The sequence below is a fragment of the Eurosta solidaginis genome, chromosome 4 (assembly GCF_040869045.1).
Source record: "Eurosta solidaginis isolate ZX-2024a chromosome 4, ASM4086904v1, whole genome shotgun sequence".
Classification (NCBI taxonomy): domain Eukaryota; kingdom Metazoa; phylum Arthropoda; class Insecta; order Diptera; family Tephritidae; genus Eurosta; species Eurosta solidaginis.
The window spans coordinates 251061272-251087913 of NC_090322.1; the positions used below are offsets into that span (position 1 = coordinate 251061272).

Consider the following 26642-nt stretch of genomic DNA (forward strand, 5'->3'; position numbering starts at 1 on the left):
TCTCCGCGCTCGAGGTGCACACGGCGTATACGTAATAAATGATTTACAGATGAACAATGCTCGCCAGCAACTGTATCATGGATGTGTGTGGTTAGCAATGGCAATGTGGGTAAGGCCTATGGAAATGTGATTGTAATAATTTTTTTTAAAGAGAGTAAATCTGATATTCTTATGATTATGTTTTGTTTATGTATGCGCTAAGCAGCCATATAATACCACTACTGCTAGTGGATTCGTTATCTTTCCATATAGTATGTATGTATTTGTATAGGTATTTGAGTAGTATTGGGGAAAGTATGAATTATTTAAATGGGCACAAGTTTAACAAGCCAACCATGACAAAACATGGAATTAAGGAGTAAGTTTTTTGAAGTGGAAATATCTTGGCTTACGGTATGGGGGAATACAGAATGTAAGCGTAAACGAGGTCACTGAACTGCTCCTTAATATGGGAAATATGTACATGGTAGAGTTGGTATGAGTGCAATCAGACAGACAGAATCAGACAGAATCCATAAGGCGATGAAAGGAAATGAAAGAAAAATAGAAAAAGAGGAGAAAGAAAAGTTTGTAAGTCAAAAGCGAAAACCGAAACCGGACGGAGTGTTATTTATCTGTAACCGAAGTGTTAATGGTTTACATATTATCAACGGATTATAGGCGTGTTATGAACTTCTTACCGATGAGTTATCCCTTTTTTGTAGGCGTGTTACCAACGGTAAATAGACGAGGTATCGATTTGTTATTGAAGTATTATAAATCTTCTACCGATAAAAAAGTTTAACAAGTTATCGATTTTGCATCAAAAAAAGTATGAGTTTGTTTTCAAAGAGCAATCGATTTATTTTCGAAAACTTATCGATTACTTAGCGAAAAACTATCAATATGTTATCAAAAAGGTGTCGATTTATTTTCGGAAAGTTATCGGTTCTTAATCGAAAAGTTATCGATTTTTTATCGACAAGATATTGATTTACTATCGAAATGTTATCAGATTGAGATCGGCGTTTTACCAGTTTATTATAGTATATATCTTAATTATAATGAAAAAAGAATAATAATTTTAAATATATTATCATTCATATTATTAGATTAGATACATATTTGTTTTAATATAATGTAAATGTATTAAAAATAAAATAAAATTTTTTTAAATTTCAAAATTTTGTTAAATTAAAGACTTAAATTAAATTGTATAAAATTTATTTTAAATTTATAATTTATTAAATAATTGGATATAAAATATTTATTTTAATATAATGTAAATCTATTAATAATACAATTTAAAATTTTTTTAAAATTTCATAATTTTGTTAAATTAAACCTTAAAATAAATTGTATGGAATTTATTTTAAATTTATAATTTATTAAATAATTGAAATTAGTTTTTAATTTTTTTTACCGATTTGTTAACAAAGATGAAGCAATAAGGAACCGATAAATCGTCGACAACAAGCCGATAACAAATCGATACCTCGATGAAAATAATTTGCTATCGATAATGAGCCGACAAAAAAACAATAACTTGAGTGGAACTATCCAATCAAACCTGGAAGACCTCTTCATAACACGGCATTTGCCCAAAGACGCCCGCTTGGAGACCTGTACTACCCTCCATTGTGGCACCTAGCAGTGAGCACTTTACTTGTGAAACTAAGTGAAAAGGACTGGTTATTAAGTTATCGCAAATAACATACGCTGGTTATACACAGCGGTCGTAAGAGCCAGTTTATTCTACGGCATCACGGTTTATTTGCCCTCATTAATAGCAAGGAAACTTCACGCATTACCGAAAAGTACTCCAGCAGTTAAGCTCAACAGCTTTTTCGAGAGACTTGTGTGGTTAACTCCAATCAAGTTTTAATGCAGTCCTATCCTGAAGCGACATCAGATTTGGTTATGCCAAAAGTCTGGGAAACATTTCAGAAAACGATCCTCTACATACACTTCAAGTTCTCCGTTAACATACCGTTAATATACTATTGGGAAGATATCTTTCTATCAAAAAAAAAAAAAACAAAAGCCTGGCCGTTGGCTCCTATCTCAGAATAGCATATTCGTGGCAATGTATACTGCCAATGACTCAGGGATCAAAACAATACAGGGAAAGTATATTTCAATAAAGGACGGTGGCGAACCAAACTGTACTTTCGGTGCGTTAAAGTCTAATGTTAAAGCGGTGTAAGAGGCAAATGTGCCGCCGACTAACACGTGATAAAGGCTACCGAACAGACCCAGTAAAAGCAGTATCACTCAATTGCTCTTCCTCTCGCTGAATGCAAATATTTTCTGGCTATTGTCTGTCTTGACCAAATAACGCTAATTCTAGATGGAGATGTTCAGACAATCCTGACCCCGCATAAAAAAGATTAAAACTGGGTTCTTTGTTAAACATAATCCTCTCTCTTTTGTTCCATTCGTTGGTATTTAATATAGATAATTTCTGTCGGAGTTGTAGAGATGAAAAAGAAATGAAAAGTGATGAGAAAATTCTTTGCAGATGCTCTTCTTAGACTGGGATATGTCTGCAGGGGCAATTTTTCAAAGTTAAGCGCGCCGTGTGGTTTTACTTAAATCAAGTCATTCGGTACTATATCATCAAATTTGGGATGTAAGTCCTTTTAATGTCACGCATATTTCTGCGACTCATTTTTATGCTCAGTTGAGCAGAGCTCACAGAGTATATTAAGTTTGATTGGATAACGGTTGGTTGTACATATATAAAGGAATCGAGATAGATATAGACTTCCATATATCAAAATAATCAGGATCGAAAAAAAATTTGATTGAGCCATGTCCGTCCGTCCGTCCGTCCGTCCGTCCGTCCGTCCGTCCGTCCGTCCCTCCGTCCGTCCGTTAACACGATAACTTGAGTAAATTTTGAGGTATCTTGATGAAATTTGGTATGTAGGTTCCTGAGCACTCATCTCAGATCGCTATTTAAAATGAACGATATCGGACTATAACCACGCCCACTTTTTCGATATCGAAAATTTCGAAAAACCGAAAAAGTGCGATAACTCATTACAAAAGACAGATAAAGCGACGAAACTTGTTAGATGGGTTGATGTTATGACGCAGAATAGAAAATTAGTAAGATTTTGGACAATGGGCGTGGCCCCGCCCACTTTTACAAGAAGGTAATTTAAAAGTTTTGCAAGCTGTAATTTGGCAGTCGTTGAAGATATCATGATGAAATTTGGCAGGAACGTTACTACTATTACTCTATATGTGCTAAATAAAAATTAGCAAAATTGGATTAAGAACACGCCCACTTTTTAAAAAAAATTTTTTTTAAATTCAAATTTTAACAAAAAATTTAATATCTTTACTGTATATAAGTAAATTAAGTCAAAATTCAACTCCAGTAATGATATGATGCAACAAAATACAAAAATAAAAGAAAATTGCAAAATGGGCGTGGCTCCGCCCATTTTCATTTAGTTTGTCTAGAATACTTTTATTGCCATAAGTCGAACAAAAATTTACCAATCCTTCTCAAATCTGGTAGGAGCATAGATTCTATGACGGTAACTGTTCTCTGTGAAAATGGGCGAAATCGGTGGAGGCCACGCCCAGTTTTTATACACAGTCCACCGTCTGTCCTTCCGCTCGGCCATTAACACAATAACTTGAGCAAAATCCGATATATCTTTACTAAACTTAGCCCACGTACTTACCTGAGCTCACTTTTTCTTGGTATAAAAAATGGGCGAAATCTGACCATAACCACGCCCACTTTATCGATATCGAAAATTACGAAAAATGAAAAAAATACCATAATTCTATACCAAATACGAAAAAAGGGATGAAACATGGTAACTGGATTGGTTTGTTGACGCAAAATATAACTTTGGAAAAATCTTTGTAAAATGGGTGTGACACCTACCATATTAAGTAGAAGAAAATGAAAAAGTTCTTCAAGGCGAAATCAACAGCCCTTGGAATCTTGGCAGGAATACTGTTAGTGGTATTGCATATATAAATAAATTAGCAGTACCCGACAGATGATTTTCTGGATCACCTGGTCCACATTTTGGTGGATATCACGAGAACGCCTTCACATATACATCTAAGGGCCACTCGCTTTTAAAACCCTCATTAATACCTTTAATTTGATATCCATATCGTACAAAAACATACCAGAGTCACCCCTGTCCCACCCTAATGGCGATATCTCGAAAAGGCGTCCACCTATAGAACTAATGCCCCCTCTCTCTTAAAATGCTCAGTAACAACTTTCGTTTGATACCCATATCGTACAAACATTCTAGAGTAACCCCTGGCCCACCCTAATGGCGATATCTCGAAAAGGCGTCCACCTATAGACCTAGTGTCCACTCCCTCTTAAAATGCTCAGTAACACCTTTCGTTTGATACCCATATCGTACAAACATTCTAGAGTCACCCCTGGCCCACCCTAATGGCAATATCTCGAAAAGGCGTCCACCTATAGACCTAATGCCCACTCCCTCTTAAAATGCTCAGTAACAGCTTTCGTTTGATACCCATATCGTACAAACATTCTAGAGTCACACCTGGCCCACCCTAATGGCGATATTTCGAAAAGGCGTCCACCCATAGAACTAAGGATTACTCCCTTTTAAAATACTCATTACCACCTTTCATTTGATACCCATATCGTACAAACACATTCTAGAGTCACCCTGGCCCACCCTAATGGCGATATCTCGAAAAGGCGTCCACCTATAGACCTAATGTCCACTCCCTCTTAAAATGCTCAGTAACACCTTTCGTTTGATACCCATATCGTACAAACATTCTAGAGTCACCCCTGGCCCACCCTAATGGCGATATCTCGAAAAGGCGTCCACCTATAGACCTAATGTACACTCCCTCTTAAAATGCTCAGTAACACCTTTCGTTTGATACCCATATCATACAAACATTCTAGAGTCACCCCTGTCCCACCCTAATGGCGATATCTCGAAAAGGCGTCCACCTATAGACCTAATGCCCACTCCCTCTTAAAATGCTCAGTAACACCTTTCGTTTGATACCCATATCGTACAAGCATTCTAGAGTCACACCTGGCCCACCCTAATGGCGATATCTCGAAAAGGCGTCCACCTATAGAACTAAGGATTACTCCCTTTTAAAATACTCATTACCACCTTTCATTTGATACCCATATCTTACAAACACATTCTAGAGTCACCCTGGCCCACCCTAATGGCGATATCTCGAAAAGGCGTCCACCTATAGACCTAATGCCCACTCCCTCTTAAAATGCTCAGTAACACCTTTCGTTTGATACCCATACCGTACAAACATTCTAGAGTCACCCTTGGTCCAGCTTTATGGCGATATCTCGAAAAGGCGTCCACCTATAGAACTAAGGATTACTCCCTTTTAAAATACTCATTACCACCTTTCATTTGATACCCATATCGTACAAACACATTCTAGAGTCACCCTGGCCCACCCTAATGGCGATATCTCGAAAAGGCGTCCACCTATAGACCTAATGCCCACTCCCTCTTAAAATGCTCAGTAACACCTTTCGTTTGATACCCATATCGTACAAACATTCTAGAGTCACCCTTGGTCCACCTTTATGGCGATATCTCGAAAAGGCGTCCACCTATAGAACTAAGGATTACTCCCTTTTAAAATACTCCTTACCACCTTTCATTTGATACCCATATCGTACAAACACATTCTAGAGTCACCCCTGGCCCACCCTAATGGCGATATCTCGAAAAGGCGTCCACCTATAGACCTAATGCCCACTCCCTCTTAAAATGCTCAGTAACACCTTTCGTTTGATACCCATATCGTACAAACTTTCTAGAGTCACCCCTGGCCCACCCTAATGGCGATATCTCGAAAGGGCGTCCACCTATAGACCTGCCCACTCCCTCTTAAAATGCTCAGTAACACCTTTCGTTTGATGCACATATCGTACAAACACATTCTAGAGTCACCCCTGGCCCACCCTAATGGCGATATCTCGAAAAGGCGCCCACCTATAGACCTAATGCCCACTCCCTCTTAAAATGCTCAGTAACACCTTTCGTTTGATACCCATACCGTACAAACATTCTAGAGTCACCCCTGGCCCACCCTAATGGCGATATCTCGAAAAGGCGTCCACCTATAGACCTAATGCCCACTCCCTCTTAAAATTCTCAGTAACACCTTTCATTTGATTCCCATATCGTACAAACACATTCTAGAGACACCCCTGGTCCACCTTTATGGCGATATCTCGAAACGGCGTCCACCTATGGAACTAAGGATCACTCCTTTTCAAAATACTCATTAACAGCTTTCATTTGATACCCATATCGTACAAACACATTATAGAATCACCCCTGGTCCACCTTAATGGGGACATCTCGAAAAGGCGTCCACCGATAGACCTAAGGCCCACTGCCTCTTAAAATGCTCAGTAACACCTTTCATTTGATACCCATATCGTACAAACAAATTCTAGAGTCAGCCCTGGTCTACCTTTATGGCGATATCCCTAAATGGCGTTCATCCATAGAACTATGGCCTATTCTCTCTTAAAATACTCTTTAATACCTTTCATTTGATACACATGTTATACAACCACATTCCAGGGTTACCCCAGATTGATTTTCCTTATTTTGTCTCCATAGCTCTCAACTGAGTATGTTATGTTCGGTTACACCCGAACTTAGCCTTCCTTACTTGTTGAAACTAAGTTGCTATAATCATGTAACTTTTCCACTATTCATTCTTCAATATTATTGCAAAACTTACATTCAACGTCATTCACTTTCCCAGGTTCCGTGCATTCCGAAATACATCCGATATCCAACATCCGAGTGACGAACGCATAATCTCTTGGCCATGAGCTAAATGCATTTGGTGCTGCGTAATTTCTAGAAAAAAAGTAAAATTTGGTACATAATTTGTAACACTTTTAGTATCAAATGACAGCTGCCACAATTTTTGGCATCAATTTGGCCCAAACTTAAAGTGGGTGTCGCACAATGGCTGCCTGAGTACGAGCGCTTTGTCCACATATGTACTATAATGCATTCATTTACACACACACGCACAAATACATTTTTATGAGTATTAGAGTGCGTCTTATTTTGCAAATTTTGTGCCGAAATGTTCATCTTATTAATATTGCAAATGCATGGATGTGAAGACGCCCATTTGCTTGTGACTCAATCAGCCCCCAACAGCTAGACGGATTTGGACGATATTGGATAGATAGGCCGGCAATACCCTGAGTTGACCTATTGGCCAGGTTTCAGTAATTATGAACGTAATTTTTGCTATAATTCTCAGTCTTTTTGACCAATAGAATTTGTAAGTGGAATTACCCACATAGAGGTCTAAGATTTTTTGGAAAAGAGGGCAGGTGTACCTGCCTCCCTCTGTGACACTATTAGGGTAAATTTAGAGATCGGGATTGCCTTCGGTGTATTGTTGCGATCTCTGGATCAGGACTTGGATCCGTTGAAATTCTGGTGGTACAATTTCGGCACTATTTTTTGTATATTTCGCATCAGTTGGGAATCATTTCGGAACAATTTCCAAATTGCTTTCGCTCCCACTTCGGGGATTTTGTTGTTGTTGCGATAAGGACACTCCCCGAAGGCCTTGGGGAGTGTTATCGATGGTGATGGTCCTTTGCCGGATGCAGATCCGGTACGTTCCAGTACCAAGCCCGACCATCTCGTGAACGATATGTTATGGCCACATGCGACCTTCTAGGCTATATGGCCCTCCACCCCCCCAGATCCACAAGGAGTTCGGGGTTGCCATAGCCTCAGCTGTTAATGAAATGGGGTTTGCCACGGATAGGTGAGGTTGACAATTGTGTTTGAAGAAGCTATATAATGCGCTGGAAACCTGAAAAGGGTTGCGCTACACAACCCCTGGAATCTATTTGGTATTAGTCGCCTCTTACGAAAGGCATACCTACCGCGGGTATATTCTAACCCCCTACCTCGCTGGGGCTTGTTCTCGAGATAATTTGAGATTGTTTCGTGGCTGCTTCGAGACTATCTCATGATTATTTTGGAATTGCTTTCTCAACCAATTTAGTGTTTATAGGTCATTAACAAAATAACACCCTCATAATATGTGCTTATCATTAAAATTTTTTTTATCCCAACTAATTTCGCTGCATTAGTGCGTTGTCACAACACATCTGTCATGTTACTGAAATACTAACATTATCATTGTTGTCATTTTGTGTACACATAGAGGTTTCTTATCGCTTGCATGCAAAGAGTTTTTCTTTTTTTTTCTTCCGGGAAAATCACACCTCCAACCGTCCGCACTTGCATTTCATATCTATCTCTATCTCTATCTGCTTATGAATTTTCCTTTTAAACGCATATTTTATGCACTTCCTTGTATTGTTATGCTATTTAAGCAAGTATGTTGTTGTTATTGTAATTTTTTCCTCCCAGCTTGTATGTTTTTGTGAGTTGTCATGCACTTATGTTACTGTTGCCACTTGGCTGGCGGTCCTGCCACTTCTGGTGCTGTCATTATTGATGACAAGAAAATAAGCGCGTTGAGCTATGTTGCCTTGAGCGTTTCTTTCGCTTATTCACTCACTTGCTTCCTGGCCTCATCTTATGCTGCACTTCTACTGCCATTTCCTCTTCTTGCTCATCTTGTTCTACTTTCTTCTACTTTAACAATTTGTCATTAAAAATCCATCTGCAGCATTTTCAAATGCATAAAATAGCTGCTGTAGCTTTAGCTGAGTTGAAGAATAAGAAACGAGACGACAAAAGGGAAAGTATTTTTTAATATCTACTACTTACATACTCGTCTTGATAAGAGCTTACCCAGGTGGAAGAAGGCTAGGAAGATATTGCAGTAACTCAGGGACAGCAGGAGTTTCTAATTGGGCCTGAAATCATATGCGCAGTTTCCGGTCTAAATCTCAATCAAGAGGAAAAGATGAGCCACTTCAGTTTTACGAAGACATTGAATCGCGGAAGTCCCGGCTTAATACAAAACAATTCTCCTTTATATGGATTTCTAATTTATATGTGAAATGTATGTAGGCGAGGCTGTAGCAACCCCATGTCCCTTACTGTAGGAGGGGATGGGATAACGTAGAAGCTACGATGTAAAGTCGTTCCAGCGATATTCGGGCTATTCGGGTAAATTCTTCATGGCTACTGCCTCTAGGTCCTTGGTGCAAAAGTTATACAGCAGGTATGAATATTGTTGTTTTCTTACCATCACTACAGCTCACAATCTGTCTTCCGCCTGAATTCGCACACATTGTGTACAGAAGCCTTGATTCCAAATGAGATTTATGACTCCTGTATTAACGCCTAATTGAGCGAACCCCTTTGAAGTGTCGAGGAAACTTGTCCCGACGCCCCTTTACTGTACTTAGGTTTATCTATGAGATACGCAGCGTCATTGTGCTACGTGCGCTCTTCCACCAAGTTCTCCTTTATCTTCCACTAACCTAGGCTCTCCAGTTCCCTTTCTTCCTCCTCTGTTTCTACAACATTACGATAGTTGCCTTTAGGTCTTCTTTCGCTGAGGAGCAGATATATGTGTAAAATATATTCCATCCGCGACCTTATTTATTTGAGAATGAAGTGCTTGTACTCCAGTTTATTTGGTCTTAAATATCTTTGGGATCAGCACTGTATATACCACGTCAAACCATACGCTTGTAGCTTTGATTGGAGGTTCGCAAGCACTCCCTTTGCACATATCAAGGTATCGTTAATGTTGCACCGTATAAACCTAACCCATTGTGCCAGAGTCATGCTGAAAACTTCACAAATTATCTGTTTTTCTATTGATCTAGACCTTTTGCTATATGTCTGCCTGAAGATATTGCTAGGATCCATTACTACACAGTCACGGGCTGCTTCGTCACTTCGATCATATTCTCGGTAAAAAGTGCAGTCACAACACCAGCTCCCTTTATTATGTCTGAGAAAGTTCGATTGTCGTATCAATTTGCTTACCACGCTTCCTCGCTATTAAGAGTTCTTCCTTCGCTCTGCCATGTATATTTAAAGGTGTAAATCCTGTCATCGCGGCTAGCGTAAGGTAGTTCGTGTGAATAGAGCGTTTCCTCTTCTCTGTTTGCAGCAAATTTTTCTAGCGATGAACAATTCTTAATTTTGCCCAGTTTAGTGGGAGGGCTTTCTTCCCCTCGCGGTCTCGTTCCTATCTAAACTTTTTTCCTTTGTCTGGGTTCGTAGATTGTACCTTCACCGTTCTCTTACTTCTGGCGGCGTCATGGTGTTGGGAGGGCTCCACTGAAACATGGCAAGTACTCCTTGCTGCAAATCTGTCCGCAAGTGAAGTTCGCCTCAGAAATTTAATTTAATTTTGTAATGAAACCATAAATATGACTGTAAGCGTATTTGTCTTTTGTGTAAACGTTACGCAAACTAGAACCATCACAATAATGGTAACCGAGACCGATGTGCTTTACCCTAACTGAAAAATTTACTTTAACCAAATTCGTAACTGTAACCGTAACCGTAACAATATTCACAACCTTAAGAGAATCGCAAGCTCAACTAAACCATAACCGTTGCCGTAATTTCAACAATAATCATAAGCGTAACAATAACAAAAAACGTAACCGTAATCGTTACCGTTATCGTAACTGTTAATGCTACCCTATTATTATTATTACTATTAATAGGTCTGGAAGCACTGCGACCTTTGTGCAGATCTATTGTGCAAGACCTTTCAGCCTAATTTTGTATCTGGAAGCTCTTGATGTATCTAAGTACCTCTTCAGGCCTTTTACTCCATATTACATAGGGATTAAGTGTCCCACTACCTAGATGGGATAGTCTCTGCCTAGCTAGAGCGACGCATTCGTGGCTTAGGTTAATGAGTTTGGCTTATACTTTCGTTGCCGGAAGTATAAACAGTTTGGCCTGCCTTTGGCCTGGGTAATCAATCTATTGACGTCTAAACTGTTTAGATTCCCAGTTACTTAAAGTTTCCCTGGTGTGTTCTTTTGTGAGTCCACAAAAGGGCTCTGGACCATAAAATGCTGATGTAGCACCCTGCTTTGCTAGGTAATCTGCATATTCATTATCTTCATGTCCCTGATGTCCGGTAACCCATCCCAACAAAACCTTGTTTTTGGCTCTCAGAGCATTAAGGATTTCAGTGCATTCATCCACTAGCTTAGATGTAACTGTGTAGGATTGCAAGGCACGCAGTGCCGCCTGGCTGTCCGACATAATGTAAATGCTCTTCGATGTTGAGACTCTCCGCAGACATTCTCTACCACAGACCTCTGTTGCATGAATTTCTGCCTGAAATATGGTGGGGTAACATCCCATTGGTATCGATTTTTTGAAGTTTGGCCCATAGATGCCAGCTCCCGTTCTTCCGTCATCGAATTTCGATCCATCCGTGTACCAGACCTCTGAGTCAGGGTCGTTATAATTTAATTTAATTTAATTTATTTGGATTAAAGTCCACACAGACACAATGCGGTCGACTACTAAGATATATAAAACATAAAATTAATGTTAGAATTAAAAATATTTAAATTCAACCATACATACGAAAGAAAGTACAAAATATCAGGCCAGACGTGACAGTATTGAATTATGCAACTCGGAAAACGAACATTCAAAACTGATGCAGTTATACAAGTTGTTGTAGTGCGAACACCAACTTCGCAGTGGATTATTTTTGGCAAAATTTTGCCGGCAAAGTGGTAAGTAAAAAGGCACAAAGTGCCTGGACGTTCTACCAGGAACAGCAAAATTTAGTCGACTAACAAGATCAGATGAGTCGATCTCGCCCATAATGAGCTTGCGAATGAACATTACCCCGAGTAAAGTCCTTCGATTTTCTAAAGTTGGCAGATTTATAAGGAGAAGCCTATTTCTATATGGTGGCAAATGCACACTAGAATCCCAGTTAAGACCACGTAGTGCAAATATAATGAATTGCTTCTGTACTGACTCAATACGCTTTATAAAGTTTTGATACCCTGGGCACCAGACACACGAAAAGTACTCTAAGATTGGTCGTACTAACGATGTGTAGAGGGTCTTAGTCAGATACGGATCATTAAACTCCTTAGCCCATCGCTTCACAAAACCAAGTATACCCGTTGCTTTGCTTACCATTGATGAAATATGCGTATTAAAAGTCAGTTTAGGATCAAAAAGAACGCCTAGATCACTTACGACAGATATACGTTCCAAAGGCGTGCTGTTTAACGTATACGATGTCAAACTTGGCTTCACTCGGTGAAATGTCATTAGTTTGCACTTCGAGCAATTCAAAACTAGTAAATTTGCAGTACACCAACATTGAAATGAGTCCAAGTCTGCCTAAAGAAACTCCACACGGGAAGACTCCGAAGGCAAATATGAGTAACAAAGTTTAACATCATCCCAGTGGGTCCTGTCCACAATGGACACTTCAAAGTTCCGTGAGATTCTGAGCTTAGGGGACATTACGTCACGAAATTGTAATGAGGGATTTCCTATGAATTTTCTTATTACTTTCATATGCCATATCATATTTCCTTCCTTCAACTCAGAAATATTTAGAAGTCTTAGTGCACCTAGTTTTGCCTCGTTCTCTATCAGAATAGGGAAGGGAGGTTTGTCCACTAAAGCACTAAGTGCGTTAGCAGGGGCGGTTCTCATCGCACCCGTTATGCCAACGCAAACTAATCGACGCAGTTTGCTTAGTGTAGCCGTTGCCTTTCTTTACGTGGCCTTCTGCCAACAAAATAGAAAAGCATAGGCGACTATTGCCCTTACGACAGTATTAAATGTCCAATATACCATTTTTGGACAAATCCCCCGTGTTTTGCCGTAGAGACGAGTACAGGCGAAGAAAGCTCTTTTGCCTTGTTTAGGATAGCATCCAAATGAGCGTTCCACGTGAGGGTTCTATCCAGTGTGACCCCTAGATATTTAGCCTCCATTGAGAATTTTATTTTAATGCTACCTAAGTTTAACTTTAATTGTTACTGTAATCATAACTGCAACATCGTCGTCTTCTCTTTATTATAATGACCAACAACATCAATAACATTTTCCTTCCTCTTCTTCTTCTCTCGTCTAGTTTCCTTAAGTTTTTCTTTTAACTCTCTTTCGTCCTCTCCCTTTTAATTTTCTCCTAAATCTCTGATTTGCGTGCAATAATTGCACGAAACAAATTGGTAGTCAGCCAAGTTTAGAATCAATTAATATATTTTTTAATAGAATTAAATTTTTCAACAAGTTCTCAAAAAAAAACAAGTAAGGAAGGCTAAGTTCGGGTGTAACCGAACATAACATACTCAGTTGAGAGCTATGGAGACAAAATAAGGAAAATCAATCTGGGGTAACCCTGGAATGTGGTTGTATAACATGTGTATCAAATGAAAGGTATTAAAGAGTATTTTAAGAGAGAATAGGCCATAGTTCTATGGATGAACGCCATTTAGGGATATCGCCATAAAGGTAGACCAGGGCTGACTCTAGAATTTGTTTGTACGATATGGGTATCAAATGAAAGGTGTTACTGAGCATTTTAAGAGGCAGTGGGCCTTAGGTCTATCGGTGGACGCCTTTTCGAGATGTCCCCATTAAGGTGGACCAGGGGTGATTCTATAATGTGTTTGTACGATATGGGTATCAAATGAAAGCTGTTAATGAGTATTTTGAAAAGGAGTGATCCTTAGTTCCATAGGTGGACGCCGTTTCGAGATATCGCCATAAAGGTGGACCAGGGGTGTCTCTAGAATGTGTTTGTACGATATGGGAATCAAATGAAAGGTGTTACTGAGAATTTTAAGAGGGAGTGGGCATTAGGTCTATAGGTGGACGCCTTTTCGAGATATCGCCATTAGGGTGGGCCAGGGGTGACTCTAGAATGTTTGTACGGTATGGGTATCAAACGAAAGGTGTTACTGAGCATTTTAAGAGGGAGTGGGCATTAGGTCTATAGGTGGGCGCCTTTTCGAGATATCGCCATTAGGGTGGGCCAGGGGTGACTCTAGAATGTGTTTGTACGATATGTGCATCAAACGAAAGGTGTTACTGAGCATTTTAAGAGGGAGTGGGCAGGTCTATAGGTGGACGCCCTTTCGAGATATCGCCATTAGGGTGGGCCAGGGGTGACTCTAGAAAGTTTGTACGATATGGGTATCAAACGAAAGGTGTTACTGAGCATTTTAAGAGGGAGTGGGCATTAGGTCTATAGGTGGACGCCTTTTCGAGATATCGCCATTAGGGTGGGCCAGGGGTGACTCTAGAATGTGTTTGTACGATATGGGTATCAAATGAAAGGTGGTAAGGAGTATTTTAAAAGGGAGTAATCCTTAGTTCTATAGGTGGACGCCTTTTCGAGATATCGCCATAAAGGTGGACCAAGGGTGACTCTAGAATGTTTGTACGATATGGGTATCAAACGAAAGGTGTTACTGAGCATTTTAAGAGGGAGTGGGCATTAGGTCTATAGGTGGACGCCTTTTCGAGATATCGCCATTAGGGTGGGCCAGGGTGACTCTAGAATGTGTTTGTACGATATGGGTATCAAATGAAAGGTGGTAATGAGTATTTTAAAAGGGAGTAATCCTTAGTTCTATAGGTGGACGCCTTTTCGAGATATCGCCATAAAGCTGGACCAAGGGTGACTCTAGAATGTTTGTACGGTATGGGTATCAAACGAAAGGTGTTACTGAGCATTTTAAGAGGGAGTGGGCATTAGGTCTATAGGTGGACGCCTTTTCGAGATATCGCCATTAGGGTGGGCCAGGGTGACTCTAGAATGTGTTTGTAAGATATGGGTATCAAATGAAAGGTGGTAATGAGTATTTTAAAAGGGAGTAATCCTTAGTTCTATAGGTGGACGCCTTTTCGAGATATCGCCATTAGGGTGGGCCAGGTGTGACTCTAGAATGCTTGTACGATATGGGTATCAAACGAAAGGTGTTACTGAGCATTTTAAGAGGGAGTGGGCATTAGGTCTATAGGTGGACGCCTTTTCGAGATATCGCCATTAGGGTGGGACAGGGGTGACTCTAGAATGTTTGTATGATATGGGTATCAAACGAAAGGTGTTACTGAGCATTTTAAGAGGGAGTGTACATTAGGTCTATAGGTGGACGCCTTTTCGAGATATCGCCATTAGGGTGGGCCAGGGGTGACTCTAGAATGTTTGTACGATATGGGTATCAAACGAAAGGTGTTACTGAGCATTTTAAGAGGGAGTGGACATTAGGTCTATAGGTGGACGCCTTTTCGAGATATCGCCATTAGGGTGGGCCAGGGTGACTCTAGAATGTGTTTGTACGATATGGGTATCAAATGAAAGGTGGTAATGAGTATTTTAAAAGGGAGTAATCCTTAGTTCTATGGGTGGACGCCTTTTCGAAATATCGCCATTAGGGTGGGCCAGGTGTGACTCTAGAATGTTTGTACGATATGGGTATCAAACGAAAGCTGTTACTGAGCATTTTAAGAGGGAGTGGGCATTAGGTCTATAGGTGGACGCCTTTTCGAGATATTGCCATTAGGGTGGGCCAGGGGTGACTCTAGAATGTTTGTACGATATGGGTATCAAACGAAAGGTGTTACTGAGCATTTTAAGAGGGAGTGGACACTAGGTCTATAGGTGGACGCCTTTTCGAGATATCGCCATTAGGGTGGGCCAGGGGTTACTCTAGAATGTTTGTACGATATGGGTATCAAACGAAAGTTGTTACTGAGCATTTTAAGAGAGAGGGGGCATTAGTTCTATAGGTGGACGCCTTTTCGAGATATCGCCATTAGGGTGGGACAGGGGTGACTCTGGTATGTTTTTGTACGATATGGATATCAAATTAAAGGTATTAATGAGGGTTTTAAAAGCGAGTGGCCCTTAGATGTATATGTGAAGGCGTTCTCGTGATATCCACCAAAATGTGGACCAGGTGATCCAGAAAATCATCTGTCGGGTACTGCTAATTTATTTATATATGCAATACCACTAACAGTATTCCTGCCAAGATTCCAAGGGCTGTTGATTTCGCCTTGAAGAACTTTTTCATTTTCTTCTACTTAATATGGTAGGTGTCACACCCATTTTACAAAGATTTTTCCAAAGTTATATTTTGCGTCAACAAACCAATCCAGTTACCATGTTTCATCCCTTTTTTCGTATTTGGTATAGAATTATGGTATTTTTTTCATTTTTCGTAATTTTCGATATCGATAAAGTGGGCGTGGTTATGGTCAGATTTCGCCCATTTTTTATACCAAGAAAAAGTGAGCTCAGGTAAGTACGTGGGCTAAGTTTAGTAAAGATATATCGGATTTTGCTCAAGTTATTGTGTTAATGGCCGAGCGGAAGGACAGACGGTGGACTGTGTATAAAAACTGGGCGTGGCCTCCACCGATTTCGCCCATTTTCACAGAGAACAGTTACCGTCATAGAATCTATGCTCCTACCAGATTTGAGAAGGATTGGTAAATTTTTGTTCGACTTATGGCAATAAAAGTATTCTAGACAAACTAAATGAAAATGGGCGGAGCCACGCCCATTTTGCAATTTTCTTTTATTTTTGTATTTTGTTGCATCATATCATTACTGGAGTTGAATTTTGACTTAATTTACTTATATACAGTAAAGATATTAAATTTTTTGTTAAAATTTGAATTTAAAAAAAATTTTTTTTAAAAAGTGGGCGTGTTCTTAATCCAATTTTGCTAATTTTTATTTAGCACATATAGAGTAATAGTAGTAACGTTCCTGCCAAATTTCATCATGATATCTTCAACGACTGCCAAATTACAGCTTGCAAAACTTTTAAATTACCTTCTTGTAAAAGTGGGCGGGGCCACGCCCATTGTCCAAAATCTTACTAATTTTCTATTCTGCGTCATAACATCAACCCATCTAACAAGTTTCGTCGCTTTATCTGTCTTTTGTAATGAGTTATCGCACTTTTTCGGTTTTTCGAAATTTTCGATATCGAAAAAGTGGGCGTGGTTATAGTCCGATATCGTTCATTTTAAATAGCGATCTGAGATGAGTGCTCAGGAACCTACATACCAAATTTCATCAAGATACCTCAAAATTTACTCAAGTTATCGTGTTAACGGACGGACGGACGGACGGACGGACGGACGGACGGACGGACGGACGGACATGGCTCAATCAAATTTTTTTTCGATCCTGATTATTTTGATATATGGAAGTCTATATCTATCTCGATTCCTTTATATATGTACAACCAACCGTTATCCAATCAAACTTAATATACTCTGTGAGCTCTGCTCAACTGAGTATAAAAAAATAAAATAAAAAAAAATTCAGCCAATTTATCAATCAATTTTGTAAATAATGTCAACTGTATAAGAAATTGCTAGTAATCAAATTTTTATACACAACTAAAATTGATTACAAAGTTGATCACCATCAATGCCTCAATATGTAAAACATTTCCTCTTCGGTAACTGAAAAATTTTCTAGAAAAATAATCATAAGCATGTATGCGTTTGTACCCCTTATCTTGCATTGTTTTTGGGAAAGGGGGACTCACAGCCATACAAAAGCGCATTCTTTGAATTCCAACAAATATTGTAAACTTCTCCTTTTGCGCTGATTACAAAGTACAAATCATTGCTGCTACTTTATTTTTTCTTATGTGAGCTAATCTCGCAATAAGACGCAACTTATTGAAATTCATTAGCTATATAAAAAAATAAGCTACGAGAAAATTTTCAATTTATTTATTTATCAAATTTTAATACGAAAATCTTTTTTTGAATTAGCAAAATTTTGAGTATCCGATATTTGTAAGAATTTCGCTTAAAATAAGAAAATAAGACATTTGTTTAATACCAAGTTGTATTTGAACGGTTTAAGATTTCAAAATTAGGCTGCGCGTCTGTGCTAAGATAACAAATGCACACACGTACGTACATACATATATTTGTATGGATGCATTATTACTGTGCTTCTTTATAATACTTTACATTAATTGAACAAACAAAATACTTGTAATCTCACATGAGCCGGGGAAGAAAAATCAGAAAAATTTTACGTCATCGTTTCAAAAAAATCTGTATTTGAAAATTTTTATACTTTTCGTGATTTTTTTCTTTAATATTTATATAAAAAATAGTTTTAACACATCAAATTGGAAATGACCAGCAGCAACATTAACAAAATTGTGCGCAGCAGTAATATTACATTAAAGGTGAGTGAGCGTAAAATAAATTTTAATATATGAAAAAAAAAACGTGAAACTAATATCATATTTTTGCAAATCAAACAAACCACTTGTCCTGAAATATGTTTTGGTGTTATAGCCGTGGATACTTTCGAAGAATACTTCCGAAATTGTCAATACTTGTATACAGAAAATTTACAAACAATCGCAAAATAGTTTCAAGAATGGTAAGTGAATAAAATAAAAATAAAGGTGCTATTTTCTATACCAGTGGTGGGCAAAAACCTACAGCCAAATTTCGTAATTGTCGCTATATGCGCAGAAATCATTCGTCTTTGTCTCTCTCTCTACGCTGATTGCTTTACCGTTTGTCTCTCATAGTAGCGACTAAAAAACTTATTCACGCGTGAGTTTGAAGGCACAATATGGCCACCACTGCCGTAAAGTATTGCATTGGTGCTTAAAGTGACCATATCTTTTAAATTCTTCAAGAACTGATAGAAAATTTGGAAACAAGTATTGATTTGGGCTTCAAATATAAATTGTTGCTTGAATTAAAATTGCTAACACAGAGTGCAACAACAAGGAAATAATTATTTTTTCGCTAATATTTATTGTGTTCTAAAACTGCTAAAGAGACCACGACACACGGCACGGGGTATTTAAAAAAGCATATCGGTTCCATGCATCAATTCGTTTCTTTTCGTTCGAATTGAAAAAAATTTCAGAAAGTTTTAATTTTTTCTCGTCAATAATGTGATTCAAGGCGAATCTATACAAGGTGACATGGTGGAATCACCAGGTGAAGTAAAAAAATAAAAAAGACAGAAGATATACGCTATCTGAAACGGTAGGGCTGTATTTTCAACGGTCAGATGAGGGTATAATTTTTACCCACTTCTAAAAAATAAGAGCAGAAAAAGAAAAGGATTTTTATGAAAGCCATTACAGAAACTGTTTTTTTTTTCAGCATATCAGTGCCACCTAACGCCAGTGCTAAAGGGGAACACAGGGCCTGTGCGAGCTTATGTATATAACTTTTGGCATCGAATAAAAATAAAAAACTTAAGCTGTGATGAGAAGTAAAATTCAATAATGCTTCTAAAGTAAACTGACCTCAGCTTCAACTGCAGTTGAAGCTTTCACCGAAAAATCGCACATAAAAAGGAGAGGTGTTATCCATTGTTTATTTGAACTTAGTAACTTTGCGCACCTAAGTGTGTTTAGGGTTTAATGAAAAATTTTACAATCACACTTGGAAAGGATCATAATACTTTTAAATGTGTTTCCATCCATAAAAATCTATTGTGATTTCCATTTGCTCTGTTGATTTGTCGTTGAGAGTCGGAAGTATAACATATGCCCTTCTAATATACATATCATACAAACTTGATCAGAAGATGCCCCAAAAGCTCTTGACAGTTGAATTCATGATGTTTTACTAATGTTACCAAGTTATTATTTCCTAAAATATGATAGGGGATATAATGGCCTCGCGGCAGACGGCCTAGAACCAGAAGATGCTGATCCGATCGAGCCGGATTCATTTATTCTAAATTACAATCCATAACTGTAACATTCCTCTTATCGTAGTGGTCTGATTTTTAGGCAAACCAACAACAGCGATTTAGAACTTTTTGTAACTATATTTAGAAATCCATTGTTTTAGCGAAGTTTTTACCTGAATAAGGTGTAATGCGACAGTTTTGGTGTTCTTGATGCAGGAATTACAAAAGCATTTCTTGAAAGTCTTCAGTAGCGCTGCACAGGCGAAAATCCTTCTTGGATATGTCGTGAATACAAATAATTGGTTTTAACAAGGACCTATTTAAATTTGTATAACAATGGAAACATCAACAATATGAATGTAATAGTTTAGCACGGCCTTACTTATGAAAGCAAACACCAAAGATACCCATATGATGAATATCTGTAATTAAATCCAGTAAAGGTCCATCGATATTCACCTACTGGTTTATGTGAAAAAAAGTACTAACTACCATATTTTACTCCTGAAAAATGCAACAAACAACACTTTCGGGGACAACATTGATGAAAAATTTTCAGATAGCCGAATGACAGAACAAAGAAGAATTTAGAGCGAGACAATTGACGGCTTACTTCACCTGGTGATTCCACCATGTACAAGGCAAGGCGAATTTATTACAGGTGGTGCTATCCCATCAGCTGATTGCTTCTTCTTGATAATTTTCCATACAAAGCCTTGTACAACAAAATGTCAGTTAATCAAAATCTATGAAAATTTTCTTTTGACTTGACATTCATCTGCACGGCGAATTGATTGAATTCGCTTTGCCACCACCTGTTATAGATTCGCCTTGGTACAAGGCGATGTCAAAGCGAATTCAGTCAATTTGCCGAGCAGTAGAATGGCAAGTCAAAGGAAGATTTGCATTGATTTCTATTAACTGGCATCAGCTTCACCAAGGCGTTGTATGGAAAATAATCAAGAAGAAGCAATCAGCTGATGGGATAACACCACCTGTAATGAATTCGCTTTGGCAGAAAAAGAGGAGAAAAATGGAGAATCTAAAATTGTACAAATTTTTTTTTGTGCGAATCAAGGCGAATTCAATACTAGGTGTTGTTATTCGAACAGCTGATACCTCCTTCTTGATTATTTTCCATACAACGCCTTGTACTACAACATCTCAGTTAATCGAAATAAATTAAAATTTCCTTTTGACTTGACATTCTTCTGCACGGCGAGTTGGTTGAATTATCTTTGCCACCACCTGGTATGGATTCGCCTTGGTCCTAATTTAAAAAAAATCGGAATGTTTTTCTAATATTATTTCCGGATGAATTTTGATGAGACGGTCAACACTTTGGAGATTTTTAGTTTTTTCGTCGTTAAAAGAACGGCCGTTTTTTACTGAAACTTCGGGAAATAAGTGAATGGTCGAAATTCCGCAGCTTTTTTTCTTCGCATGAAATGATTTTTAATAAAGAAGACTGTTCCGATCCGAACGAAAAATTTAGTACAAAATTTCCGAAGTCCAAAACTAATACCGACACCAACACCAACAATAAATGAGAGTTCGTAAATGAGTTTTGAGGTCGTGATCTATAAAGGATGACGGGTCAACCGCAAATTCACGCTATCCTAATGTCGCTCCAAGATATTTGGACTAGCCGTATGAATCTGACTGGTACATTTTGATTCTTCTGCAGATGGCAATCGGATAAGCTAAGCATGCACTGGGCTGACGTCACCTTCTGTAGAGTGGCACAATACTTTTGGATTATTTCGGCAGATTGCACTATAGATATACTATAGATATGCGATAGAGTTCATTCAAAGCACTGATTCTAGTCTTCTTCTTCAACCTGTCGGCTATAGAAAGGTTGAAGAGCTGCTAAAAGTGATAAGGAGATATCTCACTTCATAGCTTGGCAGCTTGTTGCCAATTCAGGACTATCAGCAAAGCTGAAACGTATTTATTTCTTAGTTTAGCTTTCGGCTCTTTAGTAGACTGGTAGTGGGTTCGCTTCTGAGTTTGGTGCTGTTTGCAGTATAAAATTCGAGTTTGGGTACTACTAATCTTTTCTCATCTTTTTAACTGATGTTATCTCATAAATTGTTTTCAAATACGCCCATCTTAGAACTGCTTTGCTTTTTTCTGGTATGACTCATTATTAGAGAAAAATGTTTCCTATATCTAGAACACTTTAAACGAAATAGTAAAATTCTTCTCACTTTTTCTAGACCCAACTAAAGTCGTCGCCACTTCGAAACCAGAAAACAAAGCACCCATACGAGCCCTAAGGTCCCAAGAACGGGATCGCATACCAAATAGCATCAATGTATCACGCACTAAAAAGGGCACTACAGCAGCGCCAAATGCAATTGGTAACGGAGCTGGAGGTGGAGCAAGCGGTGTAAATGGGATGCCTGCCGCTGCTGCCGCTACTGCTGGAACCGGAGAAAGTTTAGCCAACAACGCTGCAGCAAATAATCGCCGTAGCGCCGTAGCAAATTTAACTGCACAACGCAAATTACTAAAATCATCACCCAACTACAAAATCTACAGTTCACGACGCTTCGGCTCGTCTGCAAGCAGTTCGAATGCCAGCATCTTCCGACGCAATGATGAGCGCCGACGTTCCACAACGCAAACAGCACAACTCAATTATTTGCTACGTACCTTTGCTACCCAAATTGGCACACGTAAACCATTGACATCAATTTTACCCAAATTTATGGTGCAGGCGCGCAATCAACACATCGAAACGCGTACGGTGAACGAGTTGCCTTCACATATGGCTCAAACGGCAACAGCCATACAACGCGACCTTATGCCTATCAACAGTGCGCTCAAAGATCGTATAGCAATGGGACGGTCTCGTATGAATAAAGTTTCTGCCATGCAAAAGCCAAAAAATGCGGATCCCTTAAACGGTTGGCATCATCCCCCATCACAAGAGGCCTTTTTGGCGCGCGCCAATCAGCAGCGTGGTTTAGCCAGCGCTGAGCTACAGGAACAATATCGGCGTTTGAAAAATGCGAATAGGATGCGCCAGTTCGAGCATATTACGCAATTGGAAAATCGCCACGCAATTTTAGGTAATGTGAGCGGCAGCAAGACAGCAGCACAGACGCGTCTGGTGGATGAATTTGAATTGGATGTGGCAACGCGTGCACCACGCGATTCACCACGTCCATCGACGCGTAATCAAACACCAAACTTCGAGCAAACATACAAAACGCTTTTGTCACGTCAACAGTCGGCTGGAATCGATCCTTTGGGAGCACCGCCAGTAAATATTTCGCATATTACACCCGCTGCTGCGCCACCCGCTGCAACAAAACACGTAAAGACGTGCCGTTCGGAGAGTAAAGCCACAACGCACGGTAACACATCAACGACGCAGCATATGAAAATTTCGAACGAGGAACGTTGTGCAACGCAAGAAACTGCAGAGCTACAGCCTATGTCAGCAGCCAGCGTTAGCACCGCACAGCCTGCATTCAAGCACAGCGCTGAAGATGAAGTGGAAAATGCGCCCGCACACCTTATGACAATATCGAAAAAATCAGCAACATCTCAAGTTCTGAGCAGAGCTTCTGCTGCCGCTGCCACTCACAGTAATATGCGCTTCAATCATAGTGCGCATTTAAAAAACTTTTGAGAAACCAAACGCGCGAAATTTGTAAGCGTGGTATATTTTAATGTGCCACCAAGCGCTCTCTCCTCAAACTCAATAACAAGGAGTTATGAGCTGTGAGATCACGAGTTGGTGTTATAGGAAGAGTAAAAAGTTTGTTTAAAGAAGTGATAGTAAATGCGTACATACGAACGTATTTATGTAGGTAAATATATAAAGAGAGAAGCGGGAGAGTGCAATGTTGCGTAGCTTGCTGTAAATGCTGGAAGAGAACTGCATGAGTAATGAAAAATCGTTCACTCTAGCATTAAACCATACCACACTTTTTATATTCTTTTCAATCTTAATCTTCATAAAAGCATTTACTTTAGCTCATCGCATGGTTGTCATTCTCTTTTTTTCTCTCAAATTGTTACTCCGGCTCTATTTTTTGTCCATAAATGTGTCCACTGAAATAAGCAGAATATAAATTTAATGTATCCCAATTTGGTTATTTTTTTTAACGCGATAATCGTGTAGTAATCGCAATAAATTGTATATGTTATTGCAATGAATTTGAGTAATATATGAAATCATATAATCAAAAATGTGTTTTAATTAGCTCGAATTAGAATCAATTATTTATATTTATTTACATCATTATTCGTTCACTTCAATAATTCTTTGAAAAAATTTATTTTTATCAAAATAATTGATCCTAATTCGAGCTAATTGAATATCTAATTGCATCAGCAGAAGTCCATTAGATTTCTGATTGTAAAGGTAAACCAATTTTTTTTGCTAATGGAAACTAATTGCGATTAGATTTACCATTGGAATAAAAATTTCAATTATCTAATGGGAATTAGTTGAACTAATTCTAATTATTTAATGAATTAGACGATTTCGCAAATGTGGGTTAATTAGCAATCATTAGCATTATCTAATCATTACTTAACATCTATGCTCTACACTAGCACAAAGGCCAAGACTGATGGAAGAAATCACAAATAACTTTCGTAGCATCGAATTAGCGAAAGGATATTCGAAAACAGGAAACAATATTGCAAGGGAAAAACCTTTGCAGAATTTCGCAAAGACGATGAGTCGTAAACTGGAAGCTATGCATAATAATTTCTCATTGATCCGCATGAAATTTTTGAGGGCTACTCTTCAAACATATATCTGAACGCTCATCGACTTGGAACTCCTACATTTCATAGACGTCGTGCTAGCTGACGCCTAGTTTGCAGATATCTGATATTTGAGTGTGTGGTAGTAAGGCTTACAGATTTCCGTTTGAAGCCTCAGATAGGCGCTTATAACTATACGCCTCGCGTGCATCGAGCCTTAGTTATTTATATTTTACATAGGGTGATATTCTGGTCGAAATTTTACGTACAACCATCAGTGGTCTTATAACTTTGGTTTAACGTAAAAAAGTTGACAAAAATATCGACTACTGTGAAAGGTGCCTTGGGGTCACTGCATATGCAGCGTATGTATCTTCATAGGCGACAAAAGAAATCTGTACGCTTTGGTATAGAACACACTTCTTGAAGTTTTAGCTGCACATTGGTCACCAGCTTCACGAAATCGACGAAACAAAACCTTCAAGTCGCCGAGGGAACAGCAATTTTGATCACTGCGGCTTGATGAATAAGTCAACGACGAAATGATTGTTGATTACCAAGGCTAGTTACACAAGAGGGGTGACGCCAAATACGCATAGTTGCAACACGACAGGTGTACGCTTACAGAAATCGATTCAAAGACAAAAAAGTTTCTTTAATTTACCCAAAATGCTATTTTCAAGGTCCACAGCCGAGACGGTACTTAAACTTTTTAACCTGCAGGCCAAAAAATGTGGCCCTCAATCTCATCCCACTGAAAGAAAACAAAGATATTTTATCTTCTCTTGGTATTCGATACCCTATGGTAAACGTGATATTCTTGGTTCTGCTTTCTACAATCATATGCGCCAAGCTGGAAGTGACTTCACGTGGCGGTTCTTATCACTTATAAAGCTTATTTTCCACAAGCCGTTTTCTGGTCGACGTCTTACCACCAATTGCCTTTTTAGTGAATTAAAGTCATTATCTACCATATAAAATTGTGCCACCGTCTTCTCAGTGCTGTTCGGAGTCATGCCATAGTCAACCATTTGAGGCAGAACAAAAGTTGCAATTACTGGCATATGCTGATGACATTGATACCATCGGCCTAAACACCCGCGTTGTTAGTTCTGCTTACTTCAAACTGGAAAAAGAAGCGGTAAACATGGATCTTATGGTGAATGAGGACAAAACAAAGTACGTGCTGTCATCGAGCAAAGAGTCAGCGCATACGCGCCTTAGCAACCTTGGCAGCCATAATTTCGATATAGTAAAATACTTCGTTTTTTTGGGAACCAGCATCAACACTAGCAACAACATCAGCACTGAAATCCAGCGAAGAATCAATCTTGCCAATAAATGCTACTTTGGAATAGGTAGGCAATTGAAAAGTAAAGTCCTCTCTCGGCGAACGAAAATCATACTCTACAAGTCACTTATCATACCCGTCCTGCTATATGGGGCAGAAGCATGGACCATGACAACAGCAGATGAAGCGGCTTTGGGAGTGTTCGAGAGAAAAGTTCTTCGAAAGATTTATGGACTTCTACGTGTTGGCGATGGCGAGTACCGAAGAAGATTTAATGATAAGCTGTACGAGCTATACGCAGACATTAACATAGTACAGCGAATTAAAACGCAGCGGCTGCGCTGGCTAGGCCATATTATGCGAACGAAAGATGTTGCTCCCGCCAAGAGAGTGTTCCTATCAGAACGCGCCTATGGAAGCAGAGGTAGAGGGCGGCCCCACTCCGTTGGAAGGACCAGGTGGGAAACGGTTTAAACTCCCATGGTGTGACCAACTGGCGCCAATTCGCGGAGCGAAGGAGCGACTGGCGCGCCTTATTGGACGGCCATAACGGTTAAGCGCCAATTAAGTAAGCAAGTAAGAACAAAATTTGTCAGATTTTTAGAAACGCAGTTGCGGTTTTGCTGTAATAAAGGTTTTTTTGGAGCACCTGCATATATTTTCCATAATGCCTTGTGGGAGTCACAACCGTTTCTCACTCGCTCAGACGCTAGCTTTAACAGTTTGGTCTACTGAAAAATTACCCCACACGAAGCTTAGCGGCAGTATTTACTTAAAAGTTTTTTGCATTGTTCAAAGTCACTTTCGCTGGAAGTTTCAGTGTGTCGGCGTTGCAAACCCCCAAATTTTATTTTTTGAAGCCGCACCTGAGACCGCAGTTACACTTGAGATAGGTTTAAGACTTTTTCTTCTAAAATCGTACATAGCTTCCCTTCCGGACTTGTCTACTTCGAAAACCCTAAAATTG

The 26642-nt window shown here is 39.1% G+C and overlaps 1 protein-coding gene across 1 annotated transcript; it reads left to right on the forward strand.

Moving 5' to 3' along the window:
- Positions 1 to 17975: 17975 nt before the first annotated feature.
- On the forward strand, positions 17976 to 23839 carry LOC137249391 (uncharacterized). Its single transcript, XM_067780810.1, has 3 exons — positions 17976 to 18169; positions 18282 to 18369; positions 21873 to 23839. The coding sequence occupies exons 1-3, from the start codon at positions 18116 to 18118 to the stop codon at positions 23294 to 23296; spliced, it is 1566 nt and encodes a 521-aa protein (XP_067636911.1). The 5' UTR covers positions 17976 to 18115; the 3' UTR covers positions 23297 to 23839.
- The last annotated feature ends 2803 nt before the right edge of the window (positions 23840 to 26642 follow it).

Excerpts from the sequence above, each read along its gene's own strand:
- LOC137249391 (XM_067780810.1), top strand. The coding sequence starts at position 18,116 with ATGACCAGCAGCAACATTAACAAAATTGTGCGCAGCAGTAATATTACA. Across the intron at positions 18,170-18,281 it reads GCAGTAATATTACATTAAAG|CCGTGGATACTTTCGAAGAA; the intron begins GTGAGTGAGCGT and ends TTGGTGTTATAG. Across the intron at positions 18,370-21,872 it reads GCAAAATAGTTTCAAGAATG|ACCCAACTAAAGTCGTCGCC; the intron begins GTAAGTGAATAA and ends CACTTTTTCTAG.